General features: G+C 41.1%; 1 protein-coding gene across 3 annotated transcripts in view; it reads right to left on the reverse strand.

The window, feature by feature from the left end:
* The window catches only part of LOC125899765 (neuropilin-2-like), a 119,759-nt gene that overhangs the window by 27,569 nt on the left and 73,981 nt on the right, over window positions 1-18,209 (reverse strand). For all 3 annotated transcript variants that reach the window (XM_049594284.1, XM_049594282.1, XM_049594283.1), the window contains exons 12-13: window positions 2,343-2,417; window positions 1,164-1,328 (exon numbers count right to left, since the gene is read on the reverse strand). In XM_049594284.1, coding sequence (XP_049450241.1) covers window positions 1,164-1,328; window positions 2,343-2,417 — 240 coding nt within the window. The remainder of the gene's footprint in view (window positions 1-1,163; window positions 1,329-2,342; window positions 2,418-18,209) is intronic.

Below are 18,209 nucleotides of genomic sequence, written 5' to 3' on the forward strand. Positions count from 1 at the left end.
CAGCACATACTAATCCTTCAGTTTGTTCTGCCTGCTGCTTTGCTATTGGCTTGTTTTTTGGCAAGACCAGCCCTACTCTGCCTCTGATTGACCACATTGCACTCCTTGACTCATCTCTAATGTGTCTTGCCCATTGAATGTGTATATTTACTGGATTTGCAGTGGACATTAAAGAAATAGACACAACAAGGGCCAAGAAAAGAGCTCGGGAGACAGAGGCCAAGACAGAGAAATGCATTAAGTAGAAGAGGAGAGCAATAGGCCGACTGATGATGTCATGTTATTGGAGGACATGTTCAAATTTCACAAAGTCTTCAAAAAAAAGAAGAAAATTTTAATTTAAGTCTGTTGTTTTATAATAAACAGATCAACTGCATTTTTTTGCCTGCCTATTTGTTTGGCAGACATTGTTTCGTATTACTGAGAAAATGCTGATTTGACATAAAGTAAAAAAGTCAAAGTATCTTTGCAAGTATCGAGCTACTTTTGCTATTTCCTCATAGTTTAGCTTGCTACATTTCTCTGGGAATAGCTTCAGTGTGGTGAAAATTAATTTTGATGTAGAGTAGCAAGTAGTTTAAAGATCGGAATAATTGGATACCTGAAAGTTTTCCGATTTATGTGAGAATAAATTCAGAATGAGAAAAAAACTGGGCTAGGTTTCTTTGTATGTGAAATAACTAATTTCTTTGTAATATTATAAAATGAATTAATATTAGTACTTATTTATAACAGCACTAAACAGTTATACAATTGCTGTAGACCTTCCTACATTGCTGCAGCAGAAATGAAGTGTTAAGTGCAATGTATTGCTGGTGGTGGAAAATAGGTGGAGTGTGCCTTTAAATGCTTGTTGTCAAGCTGGCTTCCACAACAAAAATATGTACATGTCTTTCTGGTTTTGCTATTTGGACGTGATTGCTGGAAACAGCAGAGGAAGTGATTCAAATGCTATATTGTTTCAATCCAGAAAAACATGTGTCTAATACAGACTTTAAACTCTCCCTTGCTCCATTTGCGATAATCATAACACATCATTTAGGGAGTGACTGATCTGAAACTCTAGGACAAAGCAACAAAGATTTCCCATGATGTTTCTAGATTACTTAACTGTCTCGCTATAAAATGCAAATGTATGTAATTGCCAACAGATCGGTACTCACTGTCTGATCCCAGCGCCAAGTCCTGCCTTGTTCCATGTGTGCCGTGTCCAGTTGAACTGCTGCTGGCTGTGTGCAGGGACCAGCTAACACCTGACTGGGGATCAGCCGACCAGCCGCACAAGCTCTGCTCGAAGTCGCACACAGCTGACAGCGATGGAGTGGTGGCTGCGGGGCGTGAAAGAGACACAGATTGTGAATAAAGACGTGTGAGAGAGCATCTGCTTTGACTAACAGTAAATATAACTGATTATCAACTTCCCTTTTTTGTTGTTAGCACTTTCAGAGTGCTTTTAGCACCATATCGAATTTAAACTTTTTTTTTTTTCTCAGTTTCTTTTCAGCCTTTTATGAGTCTTAATGCCATAATGGCTGGCTCCTCTTTATTTTGATACCACTTTGAGAGGGATTCCCATTGTGTTTAGATGTTTTGGCAATAGTGCTCATGTAATATGACATCTCAATAAATCATGCTGAATACAAATATTAGAGTAAAAGCGAGATTATGTGAAGAGAGAATGGGCTTGACAGACGAGAGTGGAGAGGATAAAAGAAGGTGAGACACAGAAAGAAAGAAAGTAGTACAGTAAAGTGGGTGTAGATAGAAATCAGAAGGAGAGACATGAGAGGAGAAAAAGAACATAAATAAGAAAGCGTGGGGAATAAAAAAGAATTACATGACAATGAAGAATAGAGAAAGTAAAGCATGATAAAATGAACTTGGCAGTGCTGATGCTGTGTTCAACTACATTCAGTTGAAGTCACTGCATTCAAGTATGTAGCAAACATTTTAAACTGCATCACGATACATTTATCCCAGTAAGGCTGCTTCTCTGACAGTTGCTGACCTATAGCTATTAAATCATATTCTCAGTATGTGTGTGTGTGTGTGTGTGTGTGTGTGTGTGAGAGGAGGTGAGATCCTGACTGTGAGAGCTTATTTTCACTCAAACAGAGCTTCCTGTGGGACTCTTGAATCTAACAGACTTCAAAGCCCAGAGGCCCTGTGGTGCATGATGACATCACGAGTTTGACCTTAAGAGCGCCAGTGTGTGTGCAAGTGTGTGTTGACAAGACACAGAGACAAAATTAATTCATGTTTGCTTGCTGGAAATCTGCATGGTGAGTGAGTGCGGCGATGCTGTGAGTGAGTGTGCTTGAAATAAGCGCGGGAGCGTTTACCGGGTCTCATCGCAGCAGTGGTCTGTTCCACTCTGGGCACGGTGGGGGTCGCGGTGTCAGGTACAGTGGTGGTTTCTGTCAACAGGAGAAAAAAAAAAACACTTAAGATGAGAATAGAATAGAATCTGATGACACAGAAGATATCAGATCAGTTAAATGTGCGAGAAATTGGCTGAGCTTTCCTATGGAAGCTCTGTATTCATGTTAAATGGTGTTTAGACCTATTGTTTGGCCCTGCAGGGGCCCACCCAAGTCAACAGCTATCATTATCAGTTAGCGATATGCTAGCCAACAAAAAACAGCTAACAACATGTCAAGCTAACTAGCATGTTGCTATCACTGGCAGGATGCTGCCCAACCATAGACTGTACAAAAATAGTGGACCAAGCCATTGTGACATGACCCACTGGTTTGTTGACTCCCGTTTTGAAACCTAAAGTTTAGCATTTTGGCCATTGCGATCTTGGATTTCAGAGCAAGTAATGACCGTATTTGGATGAGAGGGTGGAGCTGTGTAGGATCTGACCTAGACCTAGAGTACCAGGCCCCCGGGAAGTGCGCCGGCCTCCGTAGCCAAGTTCTGTAGTGGCCAAACAGTGAAATTAAACCATCACATGATGCCCTGCGGCCCCAAAATACTTTTTTCCTTTGACTTACATGGCTAAAGAGACGTCTCTAAATCAGTGGATATATTTTTTTGACCATCACAACCCCCACAAAATGATTCATTTCACTATCAAGATCTGATCCGTTCGATCAGATAACATTTGGAAAGTCTAGAAGAGTTGCGCTGTTAAATAATTTTATGCCCACTGAAGGTAGCAGAGTGCTAAACCAGAACTTAGCCATTTCTCCATGGAAGTAAGCTGTTTGGTGGCACTTGGCTACCATAAGTCTCTATTGCGCTTGCTCCATGGGCTTCACAGTGTGGAAGTAGTGCCAATTATCCCCAGATCATTCGGGTCATTTTATACACTGTAGTTGAACTATTTTGGCTAAATGCGCCATGGAGTACTCTCACAGGAATTACAAGGGCCCGCCTTCAATGTGGTATCCAGTTCTCTTAATACATCCATGCTGACAACCTGAGGTGACTTCTCGCAGACAGCCTGTCACTCAAAGTGGCCCTTAATTATGAGTAACTTGAAGCCTTAATAAAATTTAAATGGGTGAGTTATATAAAAATTTGCTCTTTTGTAAAGTTGTTATTGACTGGGAAATTAGCAATAGCTTTTTGTAGCAGGCTGTAAACCTGTTCATTTATGCTTTAAAGTCAGGCATTTTAACATGGGTGTCTATGGGGATTGACTTGCTTTTGGAGCCAGCCTCAAGTGGCCATTAGAGGGACTGCAGTTTCTGGCACCTCCACATCAGCTTCATTTTTCAGCCTCAGAGGCTGGCACTTGTGCTTAACCCACCAAGCAATTCTAAACAGTCATCCTCAGCTACCACTTTAGCATGCTGATAACGCATAACACATGCATTACATCACACTGTATTCAATGCAAGCATTATGTTAAGCTGCTTTAATTATGTTTAACTTCCAACCGCCCCACACTGTCTAATAAGTACAGACAGCACTGGACGTAGACTTTTAAATATGTACAATTTGTTCTTCTGCTGCTTCGCCTAAGACTGGAAAAAAGTAATATTTTAGCACAGCAGCAGTGATGTTTGAGCAAAGCAAGATAAAGATATTATACGTTAACTAATGATGTTTGTACACACTTCACTGCTGTTTTCCAGGACTGTGTATTAAGGCTGAAGTTTGTCATGATCCAGGCAGTGACAAAGTGAGCTGAGGCAGTGAGCTGGCACTCAGCTGAAGACTGTGCCACACCGCGCATTCTACCCACTGCAGGTTGGCACGCACGCACACACACACACACACACACACACAAAAAAACGCTATGATGATAGATGCTGCACTCAAACTGACCTTGGTGCACAGCAGCATGCGACCAGTGTATGATAGATCAAACAGAGGCACCCACACGCAGCCGCACGCGCACACACACGTCAGCAGTGGGGTATGTCGGTGCAACCCCAAGACCTTCTGGTCTTAATAAGCAGTTTTCTACTGTTGGTTAAGACTCCTTAAACGGCCCTGAATGCTTTACCAGCTCCCTTTCACACACACTCACACACTGGTGAAAGAAAGTCTATATGTTGACGTAAGGGAACATAAGATTGTCTGGCTTGTGTGGCACAGGGCTGACGCCACAAACCCTCTCGCCAAATTATTCTTAGAAATGACTTCTTTCTCTCTCTTATTTTCTGCCATTCATTTCAAAGTCTCTCTTTCATTTTTCTCTCCTCCCTACATCTGTCATTGGGCTCGGCAACCCCCCCCCCCCCCCCATCTCTCTTCTCTCTGTCATTTGTCACAATAAATCTGACCAGTTTCAGTTTGGCTGTGCAAAACCACCATCAACACCACAAAAAGTTCTCTCCACACACACACACACACACACATACGGACATATGCTATCTCACACACACAAAAGTCGATCTCTATATTTTTTCTGCCTCCCCGGCATAGAAGCGAAACCCTATCTCATGTTGTTTCTGTTTTACCACAACCGCAATTTTCTTCTCCATAACTCTTTCTCTCGCTCTCTTTCTGTCATCTCTCCCTGAGGCATATTTTGATTTCCACTCGTCCTTTGCTTTCGTCTGTCCGCAGATCTTTCTCTCTCTTTGTTAAGATTGCATCTCGTTCTTTTGCTCTTTCCCTACGATCTCTCGCTCTCCTCTCAACCTTTCAGCGCTTCTCTCCGTGCTGTAACTCTCGCTGGTGTTATTTTATGTCCGTTCTAACCACCAGCTCCGTAAATCAGAGACCACTGTTGATTTACTGCTCGTTTGGTTGCTCTAGATGTTTCCATGACTCTCTTGGTGATCTGTATGTATGTGTGTGTCTTATTTAGCGTGAACTCTTAATCTTTGCCAGCTAAAGATAAGAGCTTTGAGTTCACTGCATCCCTAATGTGTATTGTGTATGTGCATAACTTTATTAAGTTGTTAGCACAGTCTGCTCACAGTGAAAGTATGCAGGATTATTATGTAAGCCCAAACAGAGTGGCTTCATATTGCCGTCCAGACACACACAACACATACACACACACACACACGTTCATACACAGAATTAGATATCAACATTGGATAAGTAGCTCCCAGCTGCTGACATTAAGCTGTTTTAATTTGGTGCCCTTTACCACTGTAATTAGCCCCCCATATGGAGGGGAGGGAGGCAGGAATGGAGATGAGAGAGGGAGAGAGACACATAGGGAGAGAGGGAGAAAGAGAGTCATGGAGAAGGGAACACAACCCTTTCAACCTCTCACCACCATTTTCCTAATTAGTGACCACACACAGCTCCTGTCAGCCTCCCATTTCTAACTCCATCTTCCCTCCACCCGTCTAATCCAATTTTGCCTTCTGTCTGTCGTCTCGTCTCCTGTTATTTCTCCCTTTCCACACCCTCTTCATCATCTTCCTTCCCCTTCTTATTTCTATCCATCTCTGTAGCCACTGTAAAGGTCAGTAAACTCATATGAATACATTGCTTTATAATTAAACTAATCTCAAATTTCTTACTGTATTATTATGCAGCAAGTCATTTTTAACTTGCTTGTGCAGGAAAACTTTTCTGTTATCTGCTGAATGTGTAAGGCTAAAGTGTGTTTAGGTAATTGTGTGGGAAAAGTGAGGATGATAACGCAGTCAGTTATGTTTTAAACATAAGGATTCAAACAGGGATGTAAAAGAAACACCAATCTTTACATCTGTATTCTGCAGATGGGTCATCCGGAACACCACTGAGTTACAGCAACCTGCCATGACTCTGTCTCTTTCTCTCCCATACACACACACACACACCTCAAACTAAGAAACAGAAGGTGTTAGGTTTGGTTAACCATATGCACGCACACGCGCACGCACACACACTGTCATAGGACCAAGGGCTCATTGTAAAGCTGCTGACTGAGCAGGGTGAGGCGGAAACAGAGAGACGAAAACTGTTCAATTATGGAAAGAGCTCTGGGTATAAATCTACCTCTGTCAGCCTAAATAATGACTACTGTCACAGTGTGTGAGTGTGTGTGTGCACGTGTGCGTGTGTATGTGTCTGAGGAGGAGAAAATGTCGTCCATACTCAAATTATTGGTGACATGGTGGATGTGTGTGTGGGTAGGGGTTTCCTTTACTTAATGACTATGTGATTGACTGACTGAATGGCAGACTCTCTCTGTGTGCGAGTGTGTGTGTGTGTGTGTGTGTGTGTGTGTGTGTATACGTCTTGTTTATAACAAGGACGTCCACTTATAGTTAACAACCATCAGCTATGTTACCACAGGTTAACCCATCTGCTCTAAGTGTTTATTGACTGTAAGTAGAATTTCCATTTATAAAGACATTTTTTCCATCCACTGTATTTTCTTTGACTTACTGTTAAAACGGTATCTAGCAGCACTATCTATAGCAGGTTATACTATGCTTTAAACATTATTACTACAAACATTATACATCCAAATTTGGGAAAAAATCAATTCAACACATTCATATGCAATGCAAAAGTGTATGCATTTGGAAGGAGCAGAAACTGAGCTCTTAGCAAAAGGAAAGCTGGAAACTAGTAGGTGAAATCTGAGTTACGGCACTACCCAGAATGAAGCTGTCAAATGTTAGCGTATGACACCAAGTGAGACGCGCTGGTGGAAAACATGAGTGTTTTTGGATGAAAATCATCGCCATGGATCTGAATGGCAAATCAGACAACTGTACTTAAAAACCAAAAGTGCAGGTTTGATTTATGCTTAGCTTAAAGTGATGGACTAATTATGGCTCCCTCTTCTGTAGATGAGTGGGTGGGAAAATGAGTTCTTTACAGCAGGAAACTCTTTCGAGACTAAATGCCTAATTAGCCCATTGTACGGCAAGCTACCAATAATATCTGTTTTTTACGGTAAGTGCTGCACTGGACCACAAGTTTTAATGCCTGGTAGATGGGGAAAGGAGAATTTCTGTAACCCAGTAAAATGTATTGGTGGTATAAGAACAGGCACATGACTGTAGTTAAAAAGCCACCAATAATGGAGCTTAAAGTGTGGCTGAATAAGCACAGCCATGCTTCTACACAGTCGAGATACTAGAAGCAAAGACACTTTTTATGTCGGGAAGCTACAGACAGTGAATTGCTCATTAGTCCATTGTGCAGCAAAGCACCACAAGGTATGTGACTGCAATTGTAGCCTTAAGTGTGAAGCTAAGTGCGACAACAACTGAAATGATAAAAAGAAGCTGCTGGCAGTGAATGGCTAACTAAATCAGTGAACAGTAGTCAGCTACAAAGGAAATGAGTTTAAGTGTGGCAAAAGCCATTAAGCTAAGTATGCCATTAACTGCTCTGGAGAAAGGAAAGACAGCTTTCTAGATCAGCAAATGGTAATGTGTTAACAAGGATATGGCTTAAACAATTTCCAAGACTCAATCAGTGCTATTTGGAAATATTAAAGTGAAAATAGACATGTTTTTTCTGCTTTAAATTATCGTCATGAAGTAAATGTTGATTTGTACATTGTAATGACGAGAGAATAATGACACCATCTGTGTTTAGATTGGTTCCCCACAAGTCTCTCTTTCAATATGTAATTCCGTCTGCCACCAGTTACGATCGAAGGCTGGATTTACAGCACAAAGGAAGCACATAAACCACTGTGCAAAAAACCCCCAGGAAAAGTATAGCCCTATTGTTTTCCCTGCTAGCTATCAGTAGCTATCCACGTTTACCAACGAGTATCAATGTAGGTTCTTTGCAGTTACTGTGGAAAAGGTTTCTAAATATGCTGAGATGATTACTCATTGGCCTCTGTTGGTCTAACAAGAGCCTATCAGTGACTACCAATCACGTTGGAGCATTTCTAAGGTGGCCCTGTGAGACAGTGAATGAGCAGGGGAAAGGACTTTAAGTTGCTCAGTTTATTCTGTTGAAGAGACAGTTCATTTGGAGTTTTAAGAAGCTGCTTGTTGCTGTTGTTTGTGCCTGCAGCTATTTGTAAGTGCCAAACCTTTTCTAGCAGTATTTATGTGGTTTATTATCTGTTCCGGCTAACAGTGTTTAATATTTCATATTTTCCATTGATACTAATAGGTGATAGTCAAGTCATATATGTTAAAGTAAACATATTTATCTGTCAATTAATCTGCTACTAGTTGGTTTATCTCTTCCTTTGTATAAAACCATACACGAACCAACAAGTGGAAAATTGGAGTGTGTTGACTGGTGTGGTGACAGTAAATAGCCTAGAAACACGTTAATGCCTCATCCTTGACCAGACAGCTGTGGTTATTCAATATACCAGACATTTAAAGGTTATAGTGAGTCAGCTCCCGCGTTTTTCTCTGAGATACTGTCTGCAGTAGTGGAAATGGCGGACGTAGGAACAACTGAAGTAACTGTGGAAACTGTGGTAGTTGCTAAGCTCTGAGGAAAACGGAAAGCGATGTGGTTGTCTTTGCAATGGCAGCGCCAACAGTAATACCACTTGGAAATGCTGTTTCCAGTTTAATTTACAGGTAGATTGACAGACTGTATGTCATATTTGGGTCAAACATCTGCGTGTTTCTCTGAACATCAAATCTATTGTATCGTATCAGGACAAACTTGAGATGTATTATCTTGTTTTCACGGTGTTCTCAGACCCACTTAAACATTACTGAAAATCTAAAAGCCAATGTTATCCCTATGGATTCACCAACATCGGACATTATTGATAACATGGGTTGGTATTGTCTGGTGATAGTATTCAAGAGGAGGAAACAACAGTGGATCTATGACCCTCTAGTTGATAGAAGGATGGCTGGCTGGATGGATGGATGGATGGATAGATGGATGGATTGATGGTTGATAAAGAAATAAAGAACAGGAGGCAGGCATATCTGGGAATTATACAACAAAGAGGTGGCGAGCCAGGCCCAAATATTTATATTGGAAAAACACAAGCATTTTTGCAGACAGACACGTATAAACACACATGCACCCACAAAGAACCAGTGCCCACTCCTGAGTGTTTCCATATGTGATGTCTCAAGAAGGAAGAGAGGGGAGTGATAAACTCTACTGACATCTTGAAGTGAACGGAGCATGATTGTATACGTTTTAAAATAACTTAAGAACTTTTTTGGGTGTGTGCTTGATTTTCAGGCACTTGACAGTGGAACATCTTTGTCTGTACAGCCTGCTGTGTTTCTTGGAGCATATATGACCAACTCAGGAGAAGTGCTGCCGGGGTTGAACCCTTCTGCAGTGGCGGGCAAGTGATTTCTTCGTCTCTCAAGAGCCCAAGTGTTTTGCCTCGTCAGTGAGACAACCACATGGGAACATACTGTTGGTGTCCTGTAAAAACTCCAAACAGTTATCCCTTCAGGAACTCAAAACAGAGTCAGTTTCCATTTTTACACCCACGTGCTTGGAAATTGTACAATGTCTGATCTGTGGTTTGGACTGCTTCTGGAGTTATGAAACATTTACTGTTTGTGGGAGAGTTTTAGCATTGAAGAACTATATAGTAAAGATAGCTCTGGCAACAGGTTTGTTTGCCTTGAATTTGAAAGGCTGGGATAGGTTAGGGATGAAATAAAAAAGAAGGATGTGTCTGAAGACATGATGAGAGAAAAGTGAGAGCAAGAAGAAGAGAGGGAAACAAATCCATGAGGTTAATGAGGTGAGGGGGGAAAAGGAAGGTGAAGACATAGGAGAGAGATGTGTGTGTGTGTGTGTGTGTGTGTGGTGGGGTTGTTACAGGAGCCTTGGCAGGAGACGTGAGTGATTAAATTCTTCTGATGGTGAGGGAGTGGAAGGGGCGGAGACGCATCGGATACTGCAGAAGCCACAAACATTTGGACACTCTACCTCCCTCTGTAGCATTATTTTCCATCACTTTAGATGTGTTTATACATGCTGGTATAGAAGGGCAGGGCCAGGTCTGTAACTTTATGAAGTGAAATAATGGAATTTGTTGCAGGCAGCTTGTTGCACGCAAAGTCATTTCTTATATACAATCAAAACAAGTCACTCTGTTGCTACCCCAGCAATTTGTTGTGCTGTTTTCCAGTACATTTTAATAACTTTAGCTACAACATACAAAATTAAACAAAGATTATTAGTAATGATTACATAATCTGTATTTTCATTGCTTGCCCTTTGGATAGTAATACAATTACCTATTAACCAGTATACAACCATTTGTTTGGGACCTATAAGCTCAAATAAATGCTTAAAATATATTTTTCAGTTTGACTGTTATTATTATGGATAAATGTTGTGTTTTTTCAATCACATTGCCATAATCTCAGAGAAGGAGACAGCAGAAGGAGGAGCAGAGAAGAAAGATGAGTGGGTGTAAGTAAGGACACATCCCACCAATCACATGAAAGCATCTGGACTGGAGCCATGGCTCACATGTGAAAGCGATCAGCAATGTTGGACAAGGAAAACACAGACACACAGACGCAGACACACAAACACACACACTTGGCTAAACCTGAACGACTGGCTGGAAACCTGGAACAGCGGAACACCTCTACAATGTTCTAGAACAAGAACTCAAAACAACGTTTCCTCCTGGGTGCCACTGTAATTATGGAAGTGTGTGTGTGCGCGTTTGTGTGTGTTTTCTGGGTCCAACATCATCTTCTTGTGACGACAGAGACAGCGAAGGTTGTTGGCTGTCATTTGCCCTGCATATTAAAGTGTAAGTTAAAACAAAAGTGAAAAGGCTTTTCCAAGAACATACGTTCACATTCATAAAAATCTACAATCGCACTGGGATTCCTCGAGTACAACGAATTCTTCTCTACAACTGGCCACTGTCTGTTTTGTTCAAAGACTCGCTGGGAGTAGTTTGGGAGTAGTACAGGTGTTTCCCCATGTCATCTAGAGAGTCAGACTGACACACTGCCGGTCACAGGGTCATCCACTTTGCTGTAACTAGCCACACTTCACAAGGGGAAAAAAAAGCCGTCAGCTATGAATGGTGTAGTCTTCCAAATGTAGTGCAAATATTGGGCTGATCATTGTGGTTTTGTTGGAACACAGAGGTAAGAAGCATAATTTCTGTCAGAATCTGGTTGGTAGTGTTTTGGGGGTTTTTGACAAGTGAGGCAGGCTGGTGCCAGGATTTCAGTTTTGGATGGACTTAAGGAATTTTGGCTGGGCCTTTCAATTACAGAACTTAATACTGTTTGCTTTCCTTTGACGGTTTCCAACTGGTAGTCTCACTAAAACAGAAATGACTGATATCATACTGTGAGAGGCGATAAGTGTGTCTGTGATTATGAAATGCAGATCTAAAATATTTTCAGTACCAAAATAGCTCATTATTCACTCATGACAGTTTATATGTATTAGAAGCACACAAGTATATTGCTCCAATTGTGCTTAAAAGAAACATAGTATCCTATATCCTATCTATCATGTCTTTTCTCTGTGGATTGTGTAGACCAGAACATCATTCATTTGAGAGGTGGCATTTTAATTCTGTTTAAAGAACTACCATCTTGTTTGGATGATCTGGCTGAATGATTATGTGTTCAAGCTGATTGCAAGAGATCAACTGCTTGCTGAGCAATGTGATCACATCTCTGCTCATCATGTTTTGATGCTTTGGCAGAAGCCTCCAGCCTTACAATGTCTAAGACTGACAAAATAACTGAACGCTGACTTTTAGTTTCATATATGTCTCCTGGATAAAAGTCCTGTGCTTGTTGAACACATCTACCTCCTCTCCCACCCGATCTAAGCTGACTTTCTCTCTGCTTATACTTTGTCCTTTGCTCCGATCTTATAATGACATGGATGGGTTTACATTGGAGTTAGCTGGAAGCACACACTAAAGGGTGCATTGTGCCACTGTATTTGATGCCCAGAGCCACAGCCCAAGCAGTGTTTTTGACTCCCTGGGAGTGAGTCCAGGCTGGGGTACACTAGATTGACTTTTAACGAGAGAGAGAAAACAGTGCACTGCACTGTCAGTTCATAAGCTTGTCTCAATAGAAATGGTCCATGCTTTCAAGGCAATGCAGAGACAATCAAGTCAGGCAGGAATTTTCAGCTCTACCTTCCATCTTGCCAACATTGTTTTCTAGTCTCAATTGGAAATGCATTTGCAGTTCTGAAATTAGACAGTGACTGCATCTGCATTCTAAACCACTGACAGGGGCCAGTGTAAAATGGCCTGTTGTGATTGGTCCAGACTTCACACAGAGTTTAATGTGTATTTAAATGTTAATTTTAATAACTAAAGATTAAAGTTAAGATAATATTTGTATATATGTGATCCCACTCATTTAGGATGGGCTGGTTGAACATGTGGGCGGGCCCAGGCCTGTAAGGTCCACCCAGAACGCTGCGCCTGAAGTGAGGAATGCGTGATCCAAGAGCAGCACCAGCAGCAGATGAATGAATTCACTCTGAGACACTGGACACAAAGCTGTTTTCTCTCTCCGTTTGTGTATTTTTGTGTCTCTCTGTTATTTTCCCCCTTGTACCCCACCCATAACACTGCAGTTTTCAATGGAGATGGGAACCTAAGCATGTATTTACACAACTAAGAACAAACCTTTGTCTTGTTGCCAAACAGGTGGTGTGTGTGTGTGTGTGTGTGTGTGTGTATGTGTGTGTGTGTGTACATATGTGCCTGCCTGCCTGCCAACAACTAGGTGTGGAGTGAAAGAGATGAGAGCATAGCAGATGTTCTGATAGCTCAGTCATTTAAAACATGAACAAAACTGACAGCCTGGCAGCTTTCAGTTCACATTCAATAGACAGGGGTTGCAAGACCTAAATTACATGTTGCCTAGCGTGAATGAACAGAATGAGTCCTGCAATATTATTCTGGCTTTTGTTTCTGTTTTTGCACCGAGGGTTCGCCGCAATAATGAGATGCTTAACTACATCATTGTGCGCCCCCTAAGAACCCTGTATCCGTAATTTCGGATTTCTTCATTGTAATTGGGTGCTGAGATTGTCTCTCCCATGTGAGGAAATTGTTTTACAGCCCCGAGGCCAGGTCAATGCGCTTCATTTTAAATACGAAAACAATACAGGGACAGTAATGGAAAAGCAATTTCTTTGTGAGTTTGTTAAAGCTGATGTTTAGAGGATATGAGGTCTGTGATTGGCAGTGTATCAGACTGGCTTTGTCTCTACTTTTGAACAATGAATACACTAGTCTATTAAAGGGGACCTATTATGCTCTTCCATATTTTTATGTCATATAAATAATGTTACAATGTCAGATGTTCATATTAAACCTGACTGAAGTGTAAAATAATGAGGTAAACACTGAAAAAGTAACACCCGTGAGAAAAGACCTCAGACTTCAGATCATTCTGAATATTCTGTTTCCAGCTGTGTTTTCAGCTTTCAAGAAAAGCTAATATCAGCTTATGACAGATTTCTTCATATGGTCATCTGCTCCAGGCATGCTACTGGAAGTGTTTACATAGGACACACTGCTAAATGTAGCTGCATGCAAACGTCATAGAAACATGTGGGCCTAATCGTGGTTGCATATTTTGTTAATTTCTCTCAGATTTTGGATCATATTCCTACTGGAACATGTCCACCTGTGAAGATTTAGGTTTAGAAGATGATTAGTGATTTTTCACAGTAGAAAGTGACTGGCTGCAAGTTCACTGCTACATGTAGCTACATGCTAACATCAGGAAACAATGTAATCTTGGTTGCCTATGTTATGACATTTCTGTCAGATTTCAGATCATATTTCTGCTGGAACATGTCCGGTTGTGAAGATTTTAATTTAGAGGCTTTTAGTGGTGATTTTTAATGGTAGAAAGTGCCACTACTTTACATTTATTGGGATTATTGAGAAGCGGCTCTTCAGGAGGCAGGTGTTTAAATGGAGCATCTCAGACAAAGGGTGAATATAGGTGTTCCAGCACAGACAGTATGAGGAAAATAAAATGCTTTTGAATGTTGAAGCATTTAAAAATGTTCTGAACCTGAAGTTCCCTCTAAGCAAAACAACATCATGCCCACACACACACACACACATACAGCACATCACACTTTTGGACACTGTGAATGGGTGGACAAGGATGCATGTCTTATTTTCAGTAAATGATGTAAGCTGTGACACTAGATGGGCAATTTGGAATGCTAAATGCAGGCGTAAATTATATGATGTCAAACATTTTAAACGGGTCCAGGTTTGTTATTTATGTCAACCAGAAACACTGGTCTGAAACCAAATACTGAATAATGGAAAAGCCACTCTGATTGCTGCATCCACTGCAGGCTGGCCTGCGTGTTGAGTGTGTGTGTGTGTGTGTGTGTGTTTGTGAGCGTGTCAGTGAACATGTGATTGCCTTACACTGCTGATGTCTCCTTTTATTTATTCATCAATTCATTAATTCACTCCTTTACTTCCTGCACAGCTTGAAGACAGGCGGGGTTGTGGCTTGACTGTACGCTGAAGGTCTGGGGAAAAAAGGTAACTCCTACAATTCTAGTCTAATTCTAGGAGGAAGGATCAGAATCAGGTCTTGAATGATTTTAAATGCAGCCTATTGAGAGAAATGGAAAGTCTTAGACAGAGGAAGGAAGACTACCTCATAGGATTTCTCCTCATTCAACGTGGATGGAAAGGTGCTGTTGGGCCTTTTCCTGTATGACTTATATATATCTTACTTCCTATCTGTAGCCCTGTGTGTGTGTGTACAGATGTGTGCATGTGTGTATATGTGTGTGCATCTGAATTTATAGGAGAGGGCCACTAGAGTTGAAAGTGTGTGTGTTTTTATGCTTGTGACTTATGTGTAAACAGCTGTGTTCAGTGGACTGAAGCTGATGCACTCTGTTGAATATTTTATCTCCCATTACAACTCAAGCACACAAACACACACACACACACACACACACACACACACACACGCACCCGTACAGCGCACAAGCCAGAAGAGAAACAAAGACTTTTTTGTCTTTAGTGAAATGTGTTTTCTGTTTTGTTGTTTTCATTTATAGCACAAGCAAAAATGATTGCGGCTGCACGACTAGTGAGATCATGTGTTTTTCCGTGTTGTTATATAACGTCACTTAACGTGGAGACAATTAAAAAACAGACAAAGTGAAATTTCACAAAATCAACTTGCACTAAGCCACTAAGATGCTGTATCATCTAAGTGTGTGTGAGTGTGTGTGTGTATGTGTGTGTGGTATTTAGGGATGGCAGCAGGAGCAGTTGCCGTGGTGCAAAGTGGGAATGAACAGTTATCGTGCACGGATTACATCCAGAAGGCAGACATCTGGCACACAGGCATAGTGAGCCAGACCAGCAGACAATCACTGAAACTGCAATAGCCAAGAGGTTGATCTGTACTGTGATCATGGAGATGATGGCCGCAGATATGATGTGCATGATGTCATTAGGCACAATAACAAGCGATGTGTATGGGCAGGATAAAACATGGTCGGTGCAATCACATAGGTTGCAGTTAGCACGATTGGACATTTAGGATGCATTAATCTCCAATAGAGAGAAATCATTTGCTGCCATTCATGATATATAATGTGTGCAAGCAATATAATGAGTCCAAAGCCCTGATTTTTGTGTCAAGGTTTAGCTGTCACTTTGATGAGCCAGAGGTTTCAGTGCATGTTTTACACTTTACAGTCACCTGACAAAAAAATCTCAGGAAAAAGAAAACTATATCTAAACATGCCCCTTCTAATATGCTCTCATTATGGATGCTGTTAACTGCGGGAGGAGTGAAAGTAGAGCTAAAAAGTGTAATAGCTTGTCTGCAATCATATGACTTTCATGACATGCAAATTCAGATGGAGGGCAGGAAGTGATAAATCCATATACTGCATAAACTGGATATAGAGGAAAGTGACTACATAAAAGGGCTGGACGAACCTGCAGGCAGCAGGTATCATCAGAAAATTGAAACTCATATTAGATGTGATCCATACAAAGAAAAGGAAAGGGATTTTTTCACATAACTGGAACTTGGTTTGGTCAGTGTGGACACCGTTATTGTTACAAATGACCTCATCCTGCAGGCCTCCTGACATTACAAAGATTACACTACAAGCCGATGACAGCATACAAGAGTCTAGTGGACTATCACTATTTTGTGTGCTGTTGGGTGTGCAACTGAAACAACTGCCATCTTGTTTTTGCCCGGTGAGTAAATGTGCCTGAGTATAATCTCAGTTCTCATGGACGTAATGCTGTCAGGCTAATGTTACTAGCTAACATTAGCAAACTTTAGCTACAATTTTCTACCATCTTTGCCTCCAATTGCCTGCCCTTCATCTGGAAAGCGCACCAATGTATGATGTCATATGCAAAGCTATCGGACAAACTGTAAAAAAGATGTATTCAGATGTAAAAGAACTATATGTTCAAATTATACAGCATAGGCCTGTTCTCCTTTCAATCAAGCAAAGCGATAATTTCACACTGACTGATAATGGATGAAATGTGTTGCTAAAATTTGGCTACATTTTCAGTTTTCCCCTGAAGAGCTTTATCTCTCTAGGAGATGAATTAATATAGATAACCTCCATGTTATCTCGGTGGTAATCACAGTACGCACTACAACAGAGTAAAATCCTTCCCTGAGGTAAACTGTTGATTTTAATCACTTTTTATTGATGTTATAATTGTGCTATGCCTGAATTACATTTTTAATGCAGTTGTGGTAACTTGTTAAAACCTGTGTTAACAGCAGAGGATGTCCCTTCTTTCCCCATCTTCACAAACTCCTGACACATCTAGGATATATTGTTCCTCTCTCTTTTTCTCTCTCTCTCTCTCTCACACACACACACACACACACACACACACACACACACACACACACAATGTTCAGATATTCAGATTTCCAACAGCAGGCCATCAGTTGCTGCCAACAGCCCACTTTGCATCCACTGGGAACAGGTACGTGTCGTTTCCTGTTCTTGTCTTCACCTCTCACTTGTCACAAAATGACTAAAGCAGTAAGATCTGATGGCACATGAAGGAGAGAGAGGAGAGGAGAGGAGAGGAAAGGAAAGGAAAGGAAAGGAAAGGAAAGGAAAGGAGGGAAGGAGACAAAAGGAAAAAAGACAGGAGAAGACAGGAGAGGAAGGGAGGAGAGCAAAAGTAAGGAAAGGAAAAGAGAAGAGAGAAAGCACGGAGGGGAGAGGACAGAAGAAGGAAGGAAAGGACAGAGAGGAGGGGAGGAGAGGAAAGGAAAAGAAAGGAAAGGAAAAGAGGAGAGGAGAGGAGAGGAGAGGAGAAGGAGGTAGGCCATAACAGTAGCACCTTTAACAGGCCATTTACGAACAAAGCACTGAGGTCTGATTAAGAAACATTTGACCAGAGTACATTTACTGTTTTTAGGTGTACCATTATTGAGACTGAAACTGGGCTCTGATTTCTTCATAACATAGGATATTAAGAAAAATACATTGCTGCCAAATTTATGTAGCACATCATTACTGCTAAGTAATAAATGTGGGGAGATTTATACAATGGCCTGCTTTATTATTGAAGTTATCGTGCAGCTGAGGATAATTTGCTTGCCACTGCTAACAAGCGCCATTCAACAGTAACACATTGTAATAAATGGTGCTTACACAGCTCAGTAAAGAAACATATAGACTAATGGTCTGCATCCATCACTCTTTACACTAAATCATCACTCATTTTACACAATGTTTACACAAATCCTCGAGTAGATCATGGATTGATCATAAATACCAATATTCAGCAGACCATGTACTGCATCTAATCCGTCACTACACACTCACTACATGTTAGTAGCATAATAGGCTGTGAACACAATATAGTG

Source organism: Epinephelus fuscoguttatus, linkage group LG13 (genome assembly GCF_011397635.1).
Source record: "Epinephelus fuscoguttatus linkage group LG13, E.fuscoguttatus.final_Chr_v1".
NCBI classification, from domain to species: Eukaryota; Metazoa; Chordata; class Actinopteri; order Perciformes; family Serranidae; genus Epinephelus; species Epinephelus fuscoguttatus.